At 27.1% G+C, this 20,071-nt stretch overlaps 1 protein-coding gene across 1 annotated transcript; it reads left to right on the forward strand.

The window, feature by feature from the left end:
• The first annotated feature begins 8,770 nt into the window (after positions 1–8,770).
• On the forward strand, positions 8,771–19,038 carry LOC100201403 (stress-70 protein, mitochondrial). The gene is made up of 12 exons (XM_065788958.1): positions 8,771–9,205; positions 9,415–9,592; positions 12,735–12,820; positions 14,380–14,504; positions 14,842–14,915; positions 16,263–16,369; positions 16,640–16,802; positions 17,255–17,557; positions 17,697–18,147; positions 18,250–18,437; positions 18,515–18,658; positions 18,743–19,038. The coding sequence occupies exons 1-12, from the start codon at positions 9,093–9,095 to the stop codon at positions 18,803–18,805; spliced, it is 1,995 nt and encodes a 664-aa protein (XP_065645030.1). The 5' UTR covers positions 8,771–9,092; the 3' UTR covers positions 18,806–19,038.
• The last annotated feature ends 1,033 nt before the right edge of the window (positions 19,039–20,071 follow it).

Genomic DNA, 20,071 nt, shown 5'->3' on the forward strand with positions numbered 1-20,071 from the left:
AAATAAATATGAACAATCAATTCAAAATGGAAGGATACGAAAAAATGAAATAAAAGCCTTGAAAATCGGCACAACAAAAAACTAGCTTATTTTATTATAATGCTTCTGGTATGCTGTAGTTGCAATCTTGTTTGGATTCTGGATATATTTTTATTTTTTTGACTTTGCTTTTCCATTACTGTTTTCTTGTTCTAAAGCTAATTTATAGACTTTCTTTTGCTATAAATTATATTTTTTGTTAATATTTATATTGGTAATGTTTTTTCATAGTTGTATTTTTTTTTGTATATATACATATATATACATATATATATATATATATATATATATATATATATATATATATATATATATATATATATATATATATATATACACTCTAAGAAAAAATCCGTTATATTCAACGAACTGCATCTGTCGCTATTGCACCAACGGGTTTTCCGTTATGTTAACGGATTAAAATTTTAACGGATTGAAGTTCGTCGATATAAATCCGTTGAAATTACGGATTTATTCCGTTCGTGTAACAAACAATTCGTTAAAATAAAGGAATTATTACGCTGGGCGGCTTTTGCTGTTTTGGTAAAATAAAGAATTTACTACGTCATTGAATTGAATAGTTTATTATTCTCTTCATTAGAATTAGAAAGGAATTAAGCCAGATAAAATTGAGATTTCATTACAAAATAGTCCTTATTTTTAGTATATAGATTATTTTATTATGATATTCAACATCTGATACAAGCAGTACTACTTATACTAACTAACTTGATCGGGAGAGATGTTTTAGCAAGCTTTAAAAACGTTTTAACTTTTTAATTGAAAACTAATTAAATATTTATAATAATATAATTCAATATAGAAACTTTCTATTACAACAAAAATTAAAAAATTTAAAATTATAAAAAGTTTCTTAATATATATTTTAATAATACAGTTATTATTTTCAAGGTCAAAAAACATTTATATAAAAAACACAGACATGTATACAATTGTTACTATTCTAGATTTCAATTTTTAATACTGTTGTAAATTCATGTGTGTGCACATTTCAATTCCAGCAACCTGTTGTCGGTTATTTAAAGATAAACAAACCTTAAAATACAATAAAGAAAATATTGAATATAAATGATATACCATAACACAAATTGGTAAATTTTTACTAATAACCCTGAAAGAAACATTTGTTGCTAACTTTTTATTTCTAAATTGCAAATAAAAATTATGTAATTTTATTAGTTCTACATTTCAATGTATTAAACTAAATTTTATTTAATAATAATAAACACGTTAAAAGTATTAATATTAGAATTTAAACTTGATACCTCATGCCTGAATACCACATGTCTAGTAGTAAGTAGCAAGTTCTATACAAATATAAACAAGCAATATATAAACTTATTTGTAACTAACATAAAAAAATTGCAATAAAAAAAAATAGTTTTTCAACTAATTTAAACTTACTGTGTGATAGAGCATGACATGTATCTAAAATAGCAAATTATAAAAGCATATACAAACTTAAATATACAAATTATAACAATCCATATATAATCTTTGCTGTAACTAGCCTAAATAAACACCCATAGAAAAAAATGCAAGTAAACATTTTACAACTGATCAAATTTACAGTGTGATATTGCATGTCACGTGCCTAAAATTATAAAAGCATATAAACAAATTATATCTAAACTTAGCTGCAACTAGTTTAAACAAATATACCCATTAAAATAAATGCAAGTAAATATTCAAATTTGATACCTCGTGCCTGAATGAACCATGTCTAAAGTAGCAAGTTTAATACAAATATAAACAAGCAGTATATAAACTTAGTTGCAACTGACATAAAAAAATTGCAAGTAAAAAAAAATAAAAATAGATTTACAACTAATTTAAACTTACCGTGTGATACAGCATGACCTGTGACTAAAATAGCAAATTATAAAAGCATATACAAACTTAAATATATAAATTATAACAACCCGTATATGAGCCCATGAGATGCATGGTGGTATAAGTCACTTTTTTCAATATTTTGAGTTATTTCCATTAATTGCTAGCATTTTGTTTATTCTATTACATGGCAAAGTGGTATATCTCTAATGATATTGATAATGATGCTGGAACTGTTTTTTGTTATGCTCCTCACTAATTAGTTGTTTTTGTTCACAGCCATAGTGATATTAGTCAGACTTTTCAAAACTAGATATGAGTGACTTATACCACTATGCATCTCAGGGGCTCATATAAACTTTGCTGTAACTAGCCTAAATAAATACTCATAAAAAAAATACAAGTAAACATTTTACAACTGATGAAACTTACAGTGTGATATTGCATGTCGCATGCTTAAAATAGTCAATCATAAAAGCATATAAACAAATTATATGTAAACTTAGCTGCAACTAGTTTAAATAATTATACCTCATGCCTGAATGAACCATGTATAAAGTAGCAAGTTCTATACAAATATAAACAAACAATATATGAACTTAGTTGCAACTAATATAAAAAAATTGCAAGTAAAAAAAAAATAATAGTTTTACAACTAATTTAAACTTACAGTGTGATATAGCATAACACATGTCTAAAATAGCAAATCATAAAAGCATATACAAACTTAAATATAAAAATTAAAACAATCCCTTTATAAACTTTGCATAACTAGCCTAAATAAACACCCATAAAAAAAATGCAAGTAAACATTTTACAACTGATGAAACTTACAGTGTAATTTTGCATACCACATGTCTAAAATTGCAAATTATAAAATCATATAAACTAGCTCTATGTAAACATAGTTGCAACTAACCTTAATAATAATACCCATCATTGATGGGTCTTTTGATGGCATCAAAAGAAATGTTAACATTTTTAATTTTATAACTGATTTAAATTTATACCGTAAATTACTACATGTCACGTTTAAAATAGAGAATTACACAAGGATATATACAAGTCATGTAGTCTTAATTATAGAAATAATTGTTCAACTAACCCTTTAGTTTATCATATAAAAAAATTAAAAATATATTCAATGCTTAATATAGAAAATTTAAACAAGTTTAACAACCTTCGAAATTACAAATAACTGAGTGTAATTTAAACTGCATTTATCCATTTGCTTTCTCTACTAAAATTTAGTAAAAAAAGAAAATGGATAAACACAATTAAAATTGTGCTTTTTTAAAATAGCTTCACATTTAGTCGAAATGTGAAGCTATTTAAAAAATGGCAAATTAAACTTACTGCAACAAACCTTTATCTACAATTTAAATATGGTTTAAGAAGATCGCCTTTTAAAAATTTATCATTTATAAATAAAGAACTTGACAAATATAAATCAAACAAACAAGACTTAAAAAAATAATCTACAGAGAATGCACTTCATAATTTCTTATAGAAACCCTTTTTAACAAAAACTTCAGTTGTCTTTCAACGGATTTGAATATTCAATCCGTTGAATTAACGAAATTTCGAAGAATCCGTTAATAGTTTATTTTACTCCGTTAATTTTGTGATTTTTGGTTACGAATTACTTCGTTAATTTAACGGAAAAAAGTAATCCGTTGCTTTTTCTAACGGATTGTTTTTAGAGTGTATATATATATATATATATATATATATATATATATATATATATATATATATATATATATATATATATATATATATATATATATATATATATATATATATATATATATATATATATATATATATATATATATATATATATATATATATATATATATATATATATATATATATATATATATATATATATATATATATATATATATATATATATATATATATATATATATATATATATATATATATATATATATATATATATATATATATATATATATATACAGTAGCGTGCAAAAGTAACCGGGCAAGAGCATAACTTGAGATAACTTTTGAATGAAAAGTCCAATTTCTTTCAAATTTTCGCTGAAATGTCAAAAAATTGATAACAAATCTAAAACAAATGAATTTTTACTAAATCTAAGCAATCTAATCTTAAAAGTTTGTTTAATTAAAATTTGCGCGTGCTAAAGTATCCGGAGAGAAAAAAAAAAATTGAGTTAGATATTTTTTAAATTGAAAATACTTTATTTTAAAGTAAATTGCTTTAGTACTTTGTCGGGAAGCCGATAGCATTAATTACTGCTTGACAGTGGCAAGGAATTGAGTCAACCAGCTTCATAATCACAATAATTTTGATTTTTCCCCATTCTTGTTTCAGAATATTCAATAAATCAAATTTACTTGCTGATTTTCAACCTGAAATTTGTCAACCTATGTGTTCCCATAGATGTTCAATAGAATTAAGGTCAGGACTTTGCTATGTCAATTCCATTAATTGAACTTTTTGTTTTTGTAAAAGTCTTTTATAAGGGTTGAAGTGTCTTTTGAGTCATTATCCTGCTGAAATATCCATCCTCGAGCCCTGAAAATTGTTCCTCGTAAAATCCTGTCTTGGTAAATGCTGAAATTAAAGAACTTTATAATGTAAAATGTAGTGTTGACACAATCAAACGTCTTTTGAGGTCTACAAATCTGTTTAGAAGACTTCCTACAAAGAAACTTTTTATTTATATAAAGAATCGAAAAGCACGCTTAAGATTCGCTAATAAACATTTGAATTGGAAAAGAAAACAGTGATTGAAAGTACTTTTTAGTGATGAGTTTAAGTTTATTTTATTTGGATCTGATAATATTAGATATGTCTGTCGACCAAAAGGCCATAAAAACGATCCTAAATACCAGCTACCAACAGTAAAGAACAGAGGTCGAAACGTTATGAACTGGGCTAACTTGAATAGAGATTGTATCAGTCCTATCCATTTGATTGATGACAAAATGGATAAAAATATGTACAAATGTATAGTTAAGAATGTTATGCTACCACATGCTAAAGACAAAATGCCTCAAGGAAGGATGTTTTACTAGGACAATGACCCAAAGCACACTCCAACCCTTGTGAAAAACTTTTTCAAAACCAAAGAAATTTGATTAATCGAATAGTCTTGGCAATGTCCTGTAGCAAAGTCTCTATTGAATGTCTATGTAAGCTCATTGATCGACAAATTTCAGGTAGAAAATTAGCAAGTAAACGTGATTTATTGAATACTCTGAAAAAAGAATGGGCAAAAATCAAAATTATTGTGATTATGAAGCTGGAGGACTCAATGCGTTGTCGTTCTCAAGCAGTAACCAATGCTAAGGGCTTCCCGACAAAGTACTAAAGCAATACTTTAAAATAAAGCATTTTCAATTTAAAAAATTTAAAAATAAAGAAATCTAATTCAAGTTTTTTTTTTGTCCGGATAATTTTGCATGCGCATATTTTAACTAAATGAACTTTTAAGATTAAATTGCTTAGATTTAGTAAAAATTTATTTGTTTTTAGATTTGTAATCAATTTTTTGATATTTCAGTGGAAATTTGAAATAAATTGGACTTTTCTTTCAAAAGTTATCTCATGTTATGTTCTTGCCCGGTTACTTTTGCACGCTACTGTATATATATATATATATATATATATATATATATATATATATATATATATATATATATATATATATATATATATATATATATATATATATATATATATATATATATATATATATATATATATATATATATATATGTATATATATATGTATATATATATATATATATATATACATATATATATATACATATATATATATATATATATATATATATATATATATATATATATATATATATATATATATATATATATATATATATATATATATATATATATACTATTTTTCTCTAGTTATATATTTTTTTGGAAAGCAACAACTCCAACTGACCGTGTATTTAAGATGGCCATGCACCGTCGCAAGAGACTTATAGTTTAGCTTTTTAAAATAGATTCATTATGAATCTATAAAGTTATAAATTTTGATTTATTATCAAAAATTAAATAACTGCGAACATATGAAGCTGGTTTGCATATCATAATAGTCAGTTACATTTGTTTTTTGGTGGTGGCGGTGGTAACAAATCCTATTTCGTAAAGTATTGTTCAAAAATAGTTTAAAATACATTTCTTGATGTTAAGCTCTACTGCTTTAACTTTTAAATTATATTTTTGTATTTTAAAATATAAAAAAACAAAATTTTCTGACAGAAAAATAAGTTGAATTGAAGAAATTTATTTTTGTCACTAAATTATATATTGACACACACAATGTTAATTCAATACGATTTTTTTTAAATTCTGAAAACATCAAATGAAATTTGAATAAAATTGTCGATTCCAGTAATACCGCATGCGTAATAAAATTTAGGCTCTGAGTTAAGGCTAGTATATAAAGCTGACTAAATTGTTTAAGGTCTTCAATAGTGACAAAAGATATAAAAAGAAATAGAAATCAAAAATTAGAAGGTTTAGAGACAAGAACAAATTAAAACTGTTTGTAGCACGTAAAGTTCCTATTGTTACTGATTGTAAAGTACGTAAAGTTCCTACTGTAGAAAAAGCGTTTCTAGTGAATCAGAAAATACTTTGAAATATGTTTATTGGCACAGAAGACAAAATGGAAAAAAAAATAGACGACAGAAGAGAAAACCTGAAAAAGTTTCAAGAACTCAAAAGTATGTAAAAATATCTGATACTAGTATTAAAGCGTGCATATTTATGGTCTGACTTCGGACACTTTTAACACAAACTAACAGTTTATTAAATTGAAGATAGTGTACTTAAATCCTTTGATCAATTACCAGATAAAATCAAAAGCTCTCTGACAAATTGGCTGCAATCGTAGAGTCAGCGGTTTTGGACCAGAAGCAACGGAAGATTATTTTAATGTTATTAACCATAATAAGATGCAACATAAGATAATGAAGTATTCAAGACCAGTTAAATGTAGTACAATGATTCTGTTACAAAGGATTTAAGAGTATATCTTTACTGATCAAGAAAAATGTAATCAATTTAACAAACATTGCCATCAAACATTCACCACAGAGCTCTTGGCGCTCAGAGAAAAGTCTAGATCAAAAGCCTAGTTTAACGTACATTATTAATGCATTGCTATCTAATGGGAGAACTGTTAAAATCAAAATTGGTATTATATATTACTTCTGCGCAAATAAAAATTCGTTAAATAACTTCGTTAAATAAATTCGTTTAATAATTTTGTTAAATAAATTGGATGCAACGGCTCTAGTATGAAATGTGGACGAACCAATTGTGTCATCATAAATCATTTGTTTCAATAAAACTAACACATCCCACTACAGTGGTTATGAAGTGAGCACATGGCAAAACTTTAATATGGCGTCATTTATTTCATTACTTAAATAGCCTACTATGGCAGGATTTATTGTTATCATCAAATGCCAACAATTGACTGTGTTTCCTTTTTAAAAACATATGTTGATTTTCCTACATAAAATCAAAAACATACTCTTTTTTTTAAATGGTTGGTATCATTGGTACAACACCTCCGAGGAGTTCTAAATCATTCAAGATGACAAATAATTGCAAATTGTGTGCTCCGTTTGCATGTACCGTCAGAAGATCTAAAATCTTTTTTAAACTTATAATACTTTTGTTTAAGCTCCAATAGGGTTCCACATTAACTCGAAATCTTCCTGTTAGCATGGAGCAAGGCACCTGTGAAGAAAAATTAATTTTCTTGTTATCTGTCTTCTAAAATAAAAAAAATGTTTGTGATTTAGGATTGATCATAATTTTAAAGGGAAGTTTACAGCCAGTTATCAAAGTTACAGAGCTTGTTGTTTCGACCAGTTATCAGAAATGTAGAACTCGTTGTTCCAACCAGTTACCTGGATTATAAAACGTTTTGTTCCGTGCTAAACTAAAACACTTTTGATTGGAGTGACTGGATAAGTGCACATTTCATAACAGTTGCGAACTTGGATAAGCGCGCCGTAACAATTTGAAAACATTTCCATGCGAACGGACATAAGTGCAAAATGGCATAAGTGCGAAGCAGCTGCAAAAAATGGCTTAAGTGCAAACTTGCATAAGTGCGAACTGGCATAAGTACGCAGTAAGAATTTGAAAACGTTTCTATAAGTGCGAACGGACATAAGTGCAAAATGGCATAAGTGCGAACTGGCAAAAGTGCAAAGCAGTTGCAAAAAATAGCACAAGTGCAAACTGGTATATGTTCGATTTGGCATAAGTACGCCAAAAGAATTCGCAAACATTGACATTAGTGCAAACTAGCAAAAGTGCGAAGCATTAATTGGCATATGTGAAAACTGGCATATATGCGTAGAAAAAGTGCCTTTAAAATCCTATGTGCGAATCCTATGTCAATATTTTTTAAAGCATTAAAAAACATTGACATAGGATTCGCACTTATGTCAGCTCGCACTTACGCCAGTTTTTACTTTGCACTTATGCCAGTTCGCACTTATGAAATTCGCACTTATTTAGTATCCCGTTTTGATTATATTTTCCACATTGAATTTGGAAAAGTAAAATAAATCTTACTTAGTTGTAAAACTATATAAATGTTTTTCTCGAGAGTTTCATGTCGAAAAGTGAAAAGATATTGAATATTTAACAATTAAATTTTTCAAAATGTTCTTTAGCAAAAATTTTTGACCTACTAGTTTTGTTCGTCTCGACGGATTTTTTAATTTTTAATTTATAACTTTTTAATTTTTTTTTTTTATTGCCTTCTACCCTTGGCGGACAAAACTTACTTTGACGTCAAAGCAAGTTTTGTCCGTTAAGAGTACACGGCAATTCGTCAGTAAAAAAAATTTAAAAAGTAGGTAAGATTGTTTTTTTAAAAAGGCTCTTGTTGTATTTTTTAGAATACGAAACACTGACCATGTGCTCCAAAGGACAAACTCACACACTCTAAAATAAAACTTTTATATTATACTAAAATATTTCATTTGCGAGTGTGTATTTCAGGCGAAATTTAAATTAAGAATGCTGATTCTGTATAATTTTATTGCATAAGCTAAACACTTGAGGAACAATCGAGAAAGTCAGTGCGAACTTGTTAACTAATACCAAATACTTGATTAACGTTGTATCAAAATTTATAAATATGCTATCAACTCTAAAGAAATCTGGAAGTATTTTTAATAATGTTTGTTTCAAAACATTCTTCCCAAGTGCTTCAGTCAATTGTCAGAACATTATTTTAAAGAGAGCATATGCGTAAGTTTGTTCTAAAAATGTAATTAAAAGATATTTTATCTAATTTTGGGGTATGTTATACTACGATCTAAACAGCTTTAGTATTTCATAAATGGTGATGTAATGATATGAAATTAGTTTCTACTATGGTATTCACTTCTTAGAGCAAGCTTCAACTTTATACATAGTTAATCAATTTTATAAATTATCAATTATTGAACTTTTTATAGTTCAGTGCAAGGAAATGTCATTGGAATTGATCTCGGAACTACTAATTCTTGCGTGGCTGTTATGGAAGGATCTTCTCCACGTGTGATAGAAAATTCTGAAGGTTCTCGTACAACTCCCTCAGTTATTGCATTTTTACCGGATGGAGAAAGACTAGTTGGAGCACCAGCAAAAAGACAGGTAATTATTATATACATTATTAAGTGTATTGAGTAATTTAAGTAAAGTATTCAGTGTTTTCTTAAGTTAAAAAAAAAAAATCAAAACAAATATATATGCCATAATTTTGGAATGGCTGGTATTAATAGGTATGTGGATTGGTTTTTTCAAAATAATAAAATACCAGAATGTTATATATCATTAGAAAGCCCTTTAATACAGTATTTTAAAGGTGAATAATTTTTGGAATTTAAGTGAAAGTTGAATAATTAGAAAATTGAATAATTCTATGAAAAGTTTTGACGTTTTTAAAAGCTAATTTTTGAGGTAATGTTGCAGAATAGTGGCGTAAAATAATTTTATTTATTTGCTTGTTGCACTCTCAGTGGAGGTTTATTAAACATTAGGAATATAACTTGAAGTTTTAAAAGAAAAAAGATTGCTGCCCCATGCCAAACCCTTAGTCGATGTAGCGGCACTTCCTTGTAGCAGCAGGCTATAAGATAGTTGATGTAGCAGCACTCCCTTTTAGCAGCAGTCTATAAAATAGACGATGTATGTACTTAAGCCAATAAATACCCCATTTGTTTATATTAAAAAGTCTTCACTTTAAGCAAGTCACACGAAAGTGCAACAAGCAAAAAAATAAAATTATTTTACGCCACTATTCTGCAACATTACCATTTTTGAGATATGAGTTTGTTGATAATGCTGTAGTCAAAATTTAGTTTTTATTTATCTTAATTGTTATAACTTTGTTAATTCTTATCTAAATGCTTATATAATGGTATCAAGATAGTTGTAACATTAGGGTGCAGATTTGCTTCTCACCACCAGGTGTATCTTTGGGGATAGAGTGGATGCCAAACCCCACCTTTACCATATAAAAATGCATATTTCTTTCAGAAAAGATTTTTTTCACAAACTTTAACTTTATTGTAGACCACATATAAATATGAAATTGTATCTTAGGGTTGGAGGAGGATGTGGTGGTGATTGTTTATTTATATTTAAAAAATTAAGTTATACTATTTACAATACATACAATAAAACTTATGTTTTACAATATTTTACATATATAAGTGCATTATACATCAACATGTAGAAGGGGATATCCACCACCCATACTCCCCCCCCCCCATTTCTTAAATTAAAAATCAAATTACTTATTAAAGGTTACAACAAATTTATATTCCTAACTGCAATGTGTGTCGGTATCAAATATCTCCACTTCATATGTATCTTCTTTACCCAATTTTTTGTTTTATTGATTCTTGTGATGCCATGTTTTTGCTGTTATCATAATAAGTATCATCCTGGATTTCCTTGAATGTTTGTACAAAATTAGGTTCAGTTTCAGTCGTTCCATTTTTAATATTTTATTTCACTGTATGCCTTAGTTTTTTAGTTTTATCTGGTAATTTGTTAAATGAATATTAATGTTTAAATCAAAATTTTTAATAATAGTAATATGGTTTTACGATATTTTATATCACAATTTCAAGGATCAATGCAAAAAACATTTTTTTATAGAATAACAACCATTAAGTCTAGTGATAAAAAGTTTATGGTTTTTAAAAAACTCAAAATTTAAAGACCATAAGCATTTGCAGATATTGCAGTTTGCAATCACAAACAATATATATGCAGTAATATATGTATAATATAAGTAATATTTACAGAAAATAAGTTTCTGTATATATTACTTATATTATAGATATATTACTGCATATATACATATATTACTGCATATGTACTATATTACTAGCTTTTGTATATTAGTTATTTTACATATTACAGTGTTATTATTTTTGAAGATTTCAACAGGATAAAAAAAGTAATATAGCTTTTACTAAGTTCAAGGAATTTACCCAGCAAAATATAAAGTTTTTTAGTCAATATATTGCAAAGATACTTTGTTGTGTAAATGAGGAAAATATTCACCAAGGTAATGTCTTTAAAAGAAATAACTGGTTAAGTGGTCACTTTAAAAGAAAGTTTTTATGGGACTGATATTTGACCTGGACCGGATTTGATAAAACAAAGCTGGTGCTGCATTAATAATAGTTCATGTTATGTGCATTTGTATAAAAATGACTAAACTTAAAGTTGTAGAGGAACTCTGTTATATAGAGCTTGGTATTAAAGTATAAACTTTAAAAACAGCATTTATACTTAAACTAAAGTGTAGAAAACAACTTTTAATGGAACTTAAGATTTTATGTCTATTGACAGTCTTCTCCATTTACCCAGCGCTTTCGCACTCAATTCTTTTTATATTTACCCATATGACCGCTAAAACTTTGGCATGCGCATAAAAAAGTGCTTACCAAATAAAAATTATTGGTGTTTTGTTTTAAATTGCAACAAAACTTTTTTGTTCATTTGTTCAGCTTTTATTGAAAAAAATGCTTCTTTTTTTTTTTTTACCAGTTTTTATTTAATTATTGTATCTAGTATTTATTCAAAGTATTTTCCCTTTTTTTTATTCAAAGTATTTTTACTATTTTTATTTTAATTTAAATAGCAGGGGAAAAAAGAATATTTTAAATCACGCAGGCTAACTTAAAAATGGCTATCCTGCCAGCACATTTTTGCGCGTTGGCATTAAATTTAAAACAGAGAAGACTGTATTGACAATTTTTAGCCATAAATGGTTCTGTGAAAACTTGTTATTTGCATGTTTAGTATTTTTTTTTCTTCTTTTTTATATAATAATGTGCACACTTGAATGTGGTAGTGGTTTAGTGGTAGAGCACTTTCTTCCTAAGTGAGATTCTCCCCAAATTTGATCCCCACTTGATTTGACTGTCAAGGTTTGTGTTTTGGAGTTGAGAAAAGGTTGTAACCGCAATAAATTAGCCTCCTCCACTGTAGTGGCTTAGTTAAGGTCATGAGGACCACTACAATCTTTACATTTAAAAAAAAAGTGTTTTTTTAAGTGAAAGATTAGACTGTTATTTGCAAAGGAAAAAAAAATCAATAAAAAAATTAATTTTTTTTTACTGTTATTCTATAGAATCATATTTTTTGTGTGTAAAACCTAACAAATTTAATGCTGAAAAAATGAATAAATTTACTTTCTTTTTCTATCAATATAATAGGTTTAATAATAATAAGTTTAAAAAAATTTTTTTTGAAATTATTTTTTGGTAATGTTTAGTCTGTAACCAACTCTCAAAACACATTATATGCTACCAAGCGATACATTGGCAGAAGATTTGATGATCCTGAAGTTCAAAAAGATATGTATGAATATATTTTGTTATAATTGTTTTTATTTTTACTGTGACTGTTTTATTTAAATTGTTTAAAATGCACAACAGGAATTCTTGTCTAATAAAAATTGATTGAAAAAATTGGCTTATTTAACATAGTTTTGGTGGCTTGATAAATACTCATAAGATAGGGTTATTTATAAAACAACAAGTTAGGGTTATTTATAAAAATAAATTTTCATTAATAAAAAAGTTATTTATAAAAGTTTATTTTATTATAAAAGTTCATTTGTTTGTTATCAAATGGCTTGAAAGTTTTTATTATAAGTTTATTATGAATGACTTTATCAAATGTTATAAGAATAAATTTTTTATTATTTATAGTTTTTGTCTTATTTATGATAATATTTTTGACATGATAATGTTTTTGATATTTTCTTTAGAAAAAAATTATAAATTTTTTTTATTAAGAATTTAAGTAGCTTTTCATTTTAAATTATTTAACTCAACGCTATAGTGAATAAACATAGTATTTTCTTTAATATGACTTTATTCAATTTTTTGTTGCTTGGACAAAAATATTACAATATAAGTTATGTTTATCAATTAAGTTGATAATTATATGTTATAAATTAAACTTTCATGAATTAATAATAAAATTTATAATATCTACAAAATACTTTAATGAATAACATAATTTTTTAGTTTTTCAATCAATTGTTGTGTATTATAGCATATTCCTATGATGACTTATATTTCAGTTTTAGTGTACAGAAAATATAAAAAATCTTTTTATTTTATCTTTGCCAAATAAAATAACAATTATTACAATAAGAATAAGTAGTATGTGTTTCTTTCTGTCTGCTGTTAGAGCATTTTATTTAGTTTCATCAGGTACAGCATTTAGTTGCCAATTATGCCCCTGCAAATGTAGGGAAGTATAGATAAGGCATGTAATTGTTGCTATTCCACTTGTTGCAGCTTATATTGTTTGCATTATCCTTGTTATGATGTTAAACTGATGCTGTTGGGGCTGTTGATGTGACTGACTTACCTAGGAGAATAAAAGTTCAGATACCTAAATTTATTAGTAGATATGTTATAAAACTTGTAAACCTTTGATATAATCTGCTTGTAATACTATCACAATAAAAATACTTAGTTCTGATTTGCAATAAAGATTAATGCTAGAAAGGACATTTGATTGTAAAAAAATTGCATATACTTCATAATAATTAATATTTAAGAAATAAAAGATAATAGCATTATGAAAACCCATCCAATTAATTTGATTTAACAGTTGATCCATTTGATTTATCAGTTGATCAATCTCAATAAAAAAATAAAGATTTTTTTCTGATAATGATTTCTACTCGACTCACAATTATGTACCACTTTGCAATTGGTGGTACTGTGAAGTTTGATCCCCTCTGTTTAATATGTTTATGTTTTTAATTTTTGCAATTTTCATTATTGCACATTTAAGCTTTGAGGTGCAAGAAAAAAGTTTAATAGGAAAATTTTATTACTGACCATATAGTTATTGTTATTAAAACCTTAAAACTATCTAAATATAAATATTTTATTTAGAAAAAATGTTCCTTACAAGTTAGTTAAAGCATCAAATGGAGACGTTTGGTTTCAAGCCCATGGAAAAACATACTCACCGAGTCAGACAGGAGCTTTCGTTTTAACTAAAATGAAAGAAACTGCAGGTAGTTTTATTTTATGTGTAAATATATTTTTCTGCTGATTTATGTTGGCATAGTATAGGTATTTTACTCAGTTTATTTATCAAAACAATGACTAAAATCAGATTGTTTTCCAACAAAGGAAAAGAGAATGAAAATGCTTTATATTTATTTTGATACATTTTCTTCAATCTTTAATAACCACTTTTAATATTTATCTTTTTATTATTATTTTTTTAAGTATATGAATAAAAATTCTTTAGATATATAAATATTTATATAAATATATAATTAGATATATAATTTTTATATATTTATGTTACATAATCAAACTAACTTAAAAGCCATTTTATATTTTTAGAAAGTTATTTGGGTTCAACTGTTAAAAATGCTGTTGTTACAGTCCCGGCATATTTTAATGATTCTCAAAGACAAGTATATATTTTTATCTAAATCTTTTTTTCCATTTTATTTTCTTATTAATCTAAATTTTTATTCTCTTTAGTTTTTAAATTGTCATCTGAAATCGAAGATAATACTTTTTTTATTTTTTTATTTATTCTTTATTTTATTTATTCTTTGACTGCGCAATAAAATTAAAAGATGTTAAAATCATAACTAAAAAAACTGAAATACGATAAAAAACAATCCCTCATTTTCACAGTTAAACATATAAATAATATGTCAAAAGAAAGAGGTTATGCACTTATCAGTGGTACCATTTATAAATTAGCAAACCTAATATTTTAGCACAAAAGGTCATAGTTCTGAAAATCACTTTAAAAGCCAGGAATATGGCTTGCCGCACTTTAACTTAAAATCTATGGTTGTGTTTTGCCGTACTCAAAGAGTCAAACCCTCACAAACTAAAACCTCTGACACAACTTGACATGGTTGCAAACTGTGTGGAGAAGCAAGTCGCTAGTTATGTATCGTACTAGGGTATGATAGGGGTCAAACTTGGTTCCTTACATAATTAGTGCTGCACCACTACAGCCTATTATTTTCAAATTGAAAAAAATTTTTTTTTAGTTATTATTCTTTTATTTTCTATTCTTTCATTCACTGTTTGTCTTATTGTCATCTGATTGGTATAGACTGTTTGCCTTATTGTCATCTGATTGGTATAGACTGTTTGCCTTATTGTCATCTGATTGGTATAGACTGTTTGTCTTATTGTCATCTGATTGGTATAGACTGTTTGCCTTATTGTCATCTGATTGGTATAGACTGTTTGCCTTATTGTCATCTGATTGGTATAGACTGTTTGCCTTATTGTCTTCTGATTGGTATAGACTGTTTGCCTTATTGTCATCTGATTGGTATAGACTGTTTGCCTTATTGTCATCTGATTGGTATAGACTGTTTGTCTTATTGTCATCTGATTGGTATAGACTGTTTGCCTTATTGTCATCTGATTGGTATAGACTGTTTGTCTTATTGTCATCTGATTGGTATAGACTGTTTGCCTTATTGTCATCTGATTGGTATAGACTGTTTGCCTTATTGTCATCTGATTGGTATAGACTGTTTGCCTTATTATCATCTGATTGGTATAGACTGTTTGCCTTATTGTCATCTGATTGGTATAGACTGTTAGTGGTTTAGTATGACATCATCAGTGACATTGACTAGCATATATTAATAATGTGTGTATTTAGCTAAATGTTTTTTGTTCAGCTAAATACCCGTTTATTGACATATATTTGTGTTCCTAAATTTAATGTTTTAAAATATGGGTTTTTAGGCTCCAAAAGTATTTTTAGTATTTCATATTTTTAGGCTACAAAAGATGCTGGCCAAATAGCAGGCTTAAATGTTCTTCGTGTAATTAATGAACCCACAGCTGCAGCTCTTGCATTTGGAATGGAAAGAAGTGATGATCAAATGTATATAAATGTTTTTCTTATATATATATATATATATATATATATATATATATATATATATATATATATATATATATATATATATATATATATATATATATATATATATAAACATATTTTATACATAAAAGTGTAATAGCAGCAAAATTAAAATGCTTTGAAGATTGCACTGAAATCTAAAACTTTCCATTTGTTTCTTTTGAATCTTAAATATTTCTTATTAAACAAAAAACTATAAGATATATCAAGTTTTTGAAATTTTTTTTTAAGTATTGCAGTTTATGATCTTGGAGGTGGAACATTTGATGTTTCTCTCTTGGAAATACATAAAGGTGTTTTTGAAGTCAAGTCCACAAATGGGGATACATACTTAGGTGGTGAAGATTTTGATATGGCTTTATTGGAATATCTTGTCAAAGAGTTTCAGAGAGATGTAGGTTTTTTAGTTTTTGCTTGTATTGTTAATAAAAAAGCTCTTTTAGTTCAAATAACCTGATATTACATACATAAGACATACATCTAACACACATAAAACTAGATACATCTGTAAATTTTTGGCAATATAAGAATTGTGTGAATCAGTATAATCAATATAAGAATCAGTATATAATCAATATAAGAATCAGTATATAATCAATATAAGAATTGTGATATTATTTGCATATTTATATTATTTGTGTCAATTGAACCTTAACTTGAAAGGTAATAATTTTAAAAAGATTTTTTATATTTTCTGTACACTAAAATTTAAATCATATTTGTAGTTACAATGTGTTACAATTTAAACTATAAATTACAGTAGAATATTATTATTCATATTGTGTATATTATTTTGATAAATGGATTTTCTTTCAAGTATTATTCCAAGTCAAACTTTTATTTAAGACTGGTATTGATGTCAAGAAAGATAATATGGCACTTCAACGGTTGCGTGAGGCTGCTGAAAAAGCAAAGTGTGAACTATCTTCTTCCCAACAAACTGACATTAATCTTCCCTACTTAACTATGGATGCAAGTGGTCCTAAGCACATGAATTTAAAACTGACTCGTGCCAAATTAGAGCAACTTGTTAATCATCTAATCCAGAAAACAGTTGATCCGTGTAAAAAAGCGATTAAAGATGCTGGAGTTAGCCGAGGAGAAATAGGAGAAGTTCTTTTAGTAGGAGGAATGACTAGAATGCCAAAGGTTTTTAAATAATAGTTCTTTGTTTAATGTAATTTTTTTATCTTTTTGACAAGATTTTTTTATTTATAGATTATTTTAGATAAGTTTATTTAAATTGCCATTACTTTCTTTATTCATAAAAATGTTTGAATCTTTTTAGGTGCAATCAATTGTTGAAGAGATATTTGGTCGTAAGCCAAGTAAAGCTGTAAATCCAGATGAAGCCGTAGCTATTGGTGCAGCTATTCAAGGAGGTGTACTAGCTGGAGAAGTAAAAGATATTCTTCTTCTAGATGTAACTCCTCTTTCATTGGGTATAGAAACTTTAGGTGGTGTTATGACAAAACTTATTAACAGAAACACTACTATTCCTACAAAAAAGAGTCAGGTTTTCTCGACAGCTGCAGATGGACAAACTCAAGTTGAAATTAAATGCTATCAGGGAGAACGTGAAATGGCTGGAAATAACAAATTACTTGGACAGTTTTCATTAGTGGGAATTCCGCCAGCTCCTAGAGGAGTTCCTCAAATTGAAGTTACATTTGACATTGATGCAAACGGCATTGTAAATGTCTCTGCTCGTGATAAGGGAACTGGTAAAGAGCAACAAAGTGAGTAATTATTTGACCAATGTTACATTTTTATAGAACTTTTTATCGTGTGATTTTTTATCTTGTTTTAAGCGGAAATTAATTATAAATGGTTATTTTCAGTCGTTATTCAATCAAGTGGAGGTTTAAGTAAAGAAGATATAGAAAAAATGGTGCGTCAAGCAGAGCAATTTGCTGAAGAAGATAAAAGGAAAAAAGAAATAGTTGAAACAGCAAATCAAGCAGAAAGTGTTATTCATGATACTGAGTCTAAGATGGAAGAATATAAAGATCAACTTCCGAAGGAAGAGGTAGGTTGTAAAGTATTTAAATATAATTGATATTTGTTTTGATAAATTTAAACTTAATTATTCAATTTTTAACTTAGTATGAAGAATTAAAGACCGAAATAGCTAACGTTCGAAAGGTATTAGAGAAAAAAGACGAAATTAAATCTGCTGAAGAATTAAGAGAATCTTTCCAAAAATTACAACAAAAATCTCTTAAGCTTTTTGAAATGGTTTACAAAAAGGTTAGAAATTTTTGTTTTTAATCGTTTATAATGTCATTTTAATTGTTTTTTATTTGAATATAAATATATATATATTTTCTTTAGATGGCATCTGACAGAGAAAATAACTCTTCATCGTCAAGTGAAAGTGGTGCTAAACAAAACTAAAATTTCGAATTTTTACGTTAAATGACCCCTTCAATCGCCACCTGATATTGGGTGTATCAGTAGTCTCCCATCAAAGGCTTGTGCTCTTTACGGCCAAAAGCAAGTAGAAAAAGTAAGATACTTATGCAAAAGTGCGCAAGAACCAAATTCTTTGTATGAAAATAAACCAAAAATATTTTTTATTATATGTATGTATTACAATTGCAATAAATATTTTCCTTCAAGAGAAAAAAGCACACAACTCTGATATTTAAGAAATTTTAAATGCGTAATCTGGTAAGAACTGAGTGAAGTAACTCTGAGACGTACTAAGTTTTTAGCATATGTCGTGCTTAATTCCTTGCGAATACAAGTCTTTTTTAATTAAAAGATTCATATTGCAATTAAAAGTATATGTGGTATCGTTTAGTAGAGAATCTTCGATGACGCCAAGTAATTTTTTGTTGTTGTTGCTGCTTTTTTTGCTTTTTACCTTAAGGGCAGGATTGAAGTCTTTTTTTTTTCCAAAAGGAATGACCTTTATAAACTAAATTGGAAATTTAAAAAAAAATTTAACGTTTAGAAGGGGGTGATAATACCTAACATGCAACCTATTAAAACCTATTTATTTTCAGGTCAAGATATTACATGTGGAATAATAACTTTTTTGTTAAAGCCATTGAAACTTGTGTCACGGAAGGAACCTATCGTTCCATCCGTGACCTAAGTTTTTAATGCCTATAACTAAAAATTTAAAACTCTACAACCGATGTCTTTTCTCAAAATTAAATAGGTATGTATAGGTAGTATGTTAGGTATTTTTACCCCTTAACATTTTTATTTTTTTTTTAGTTCCAATTTAGTTTACAAAGGTCATTCCTTCTGAAAAACACGACTTTTCAATCCTGCTTTAAGTGACGTGAACAGTTCTTATTTACATAGTTTTATTAGAAAGGGGGTTGGTTGTATTTATCTCAAGCACTGACGTTATCGCAATGCTATCATGCTGTTCAATTTAATAGCAGCGATTTAAAGAGAAACTACGGTCATAATTGCGATTGCAATATTAATTTAAGTAATCGCCATGCGGTTTTAAATTCGCTTTAATCGCATAGGCTGCGATTAAGTCGCATAAAAAGCGCAATCGATATTTGTGTCGATCGCATATTGTTTAAGACAGGGATCGTTCATAAATTACGCAACGCAAAATATATTTACGCGGCCATTTTCGTTAAACTCAATGGGTTATATTGATTTTTTATTTAAATGCGAGGGACAACTTTTCAT

Source organism: Hydra vulgaris, chromosome 01 (genome assembly GCF_038396675.1).
Source record: "Hydra vulgaris chromosome 01, alternate assembly HydraT2T_AEP".
NCBI lineage: Eukaryota > Metazoa > Cnidaria > Hydrozoa > Anthoathecata > Hydridae > Hydra > Hydra vulgaris.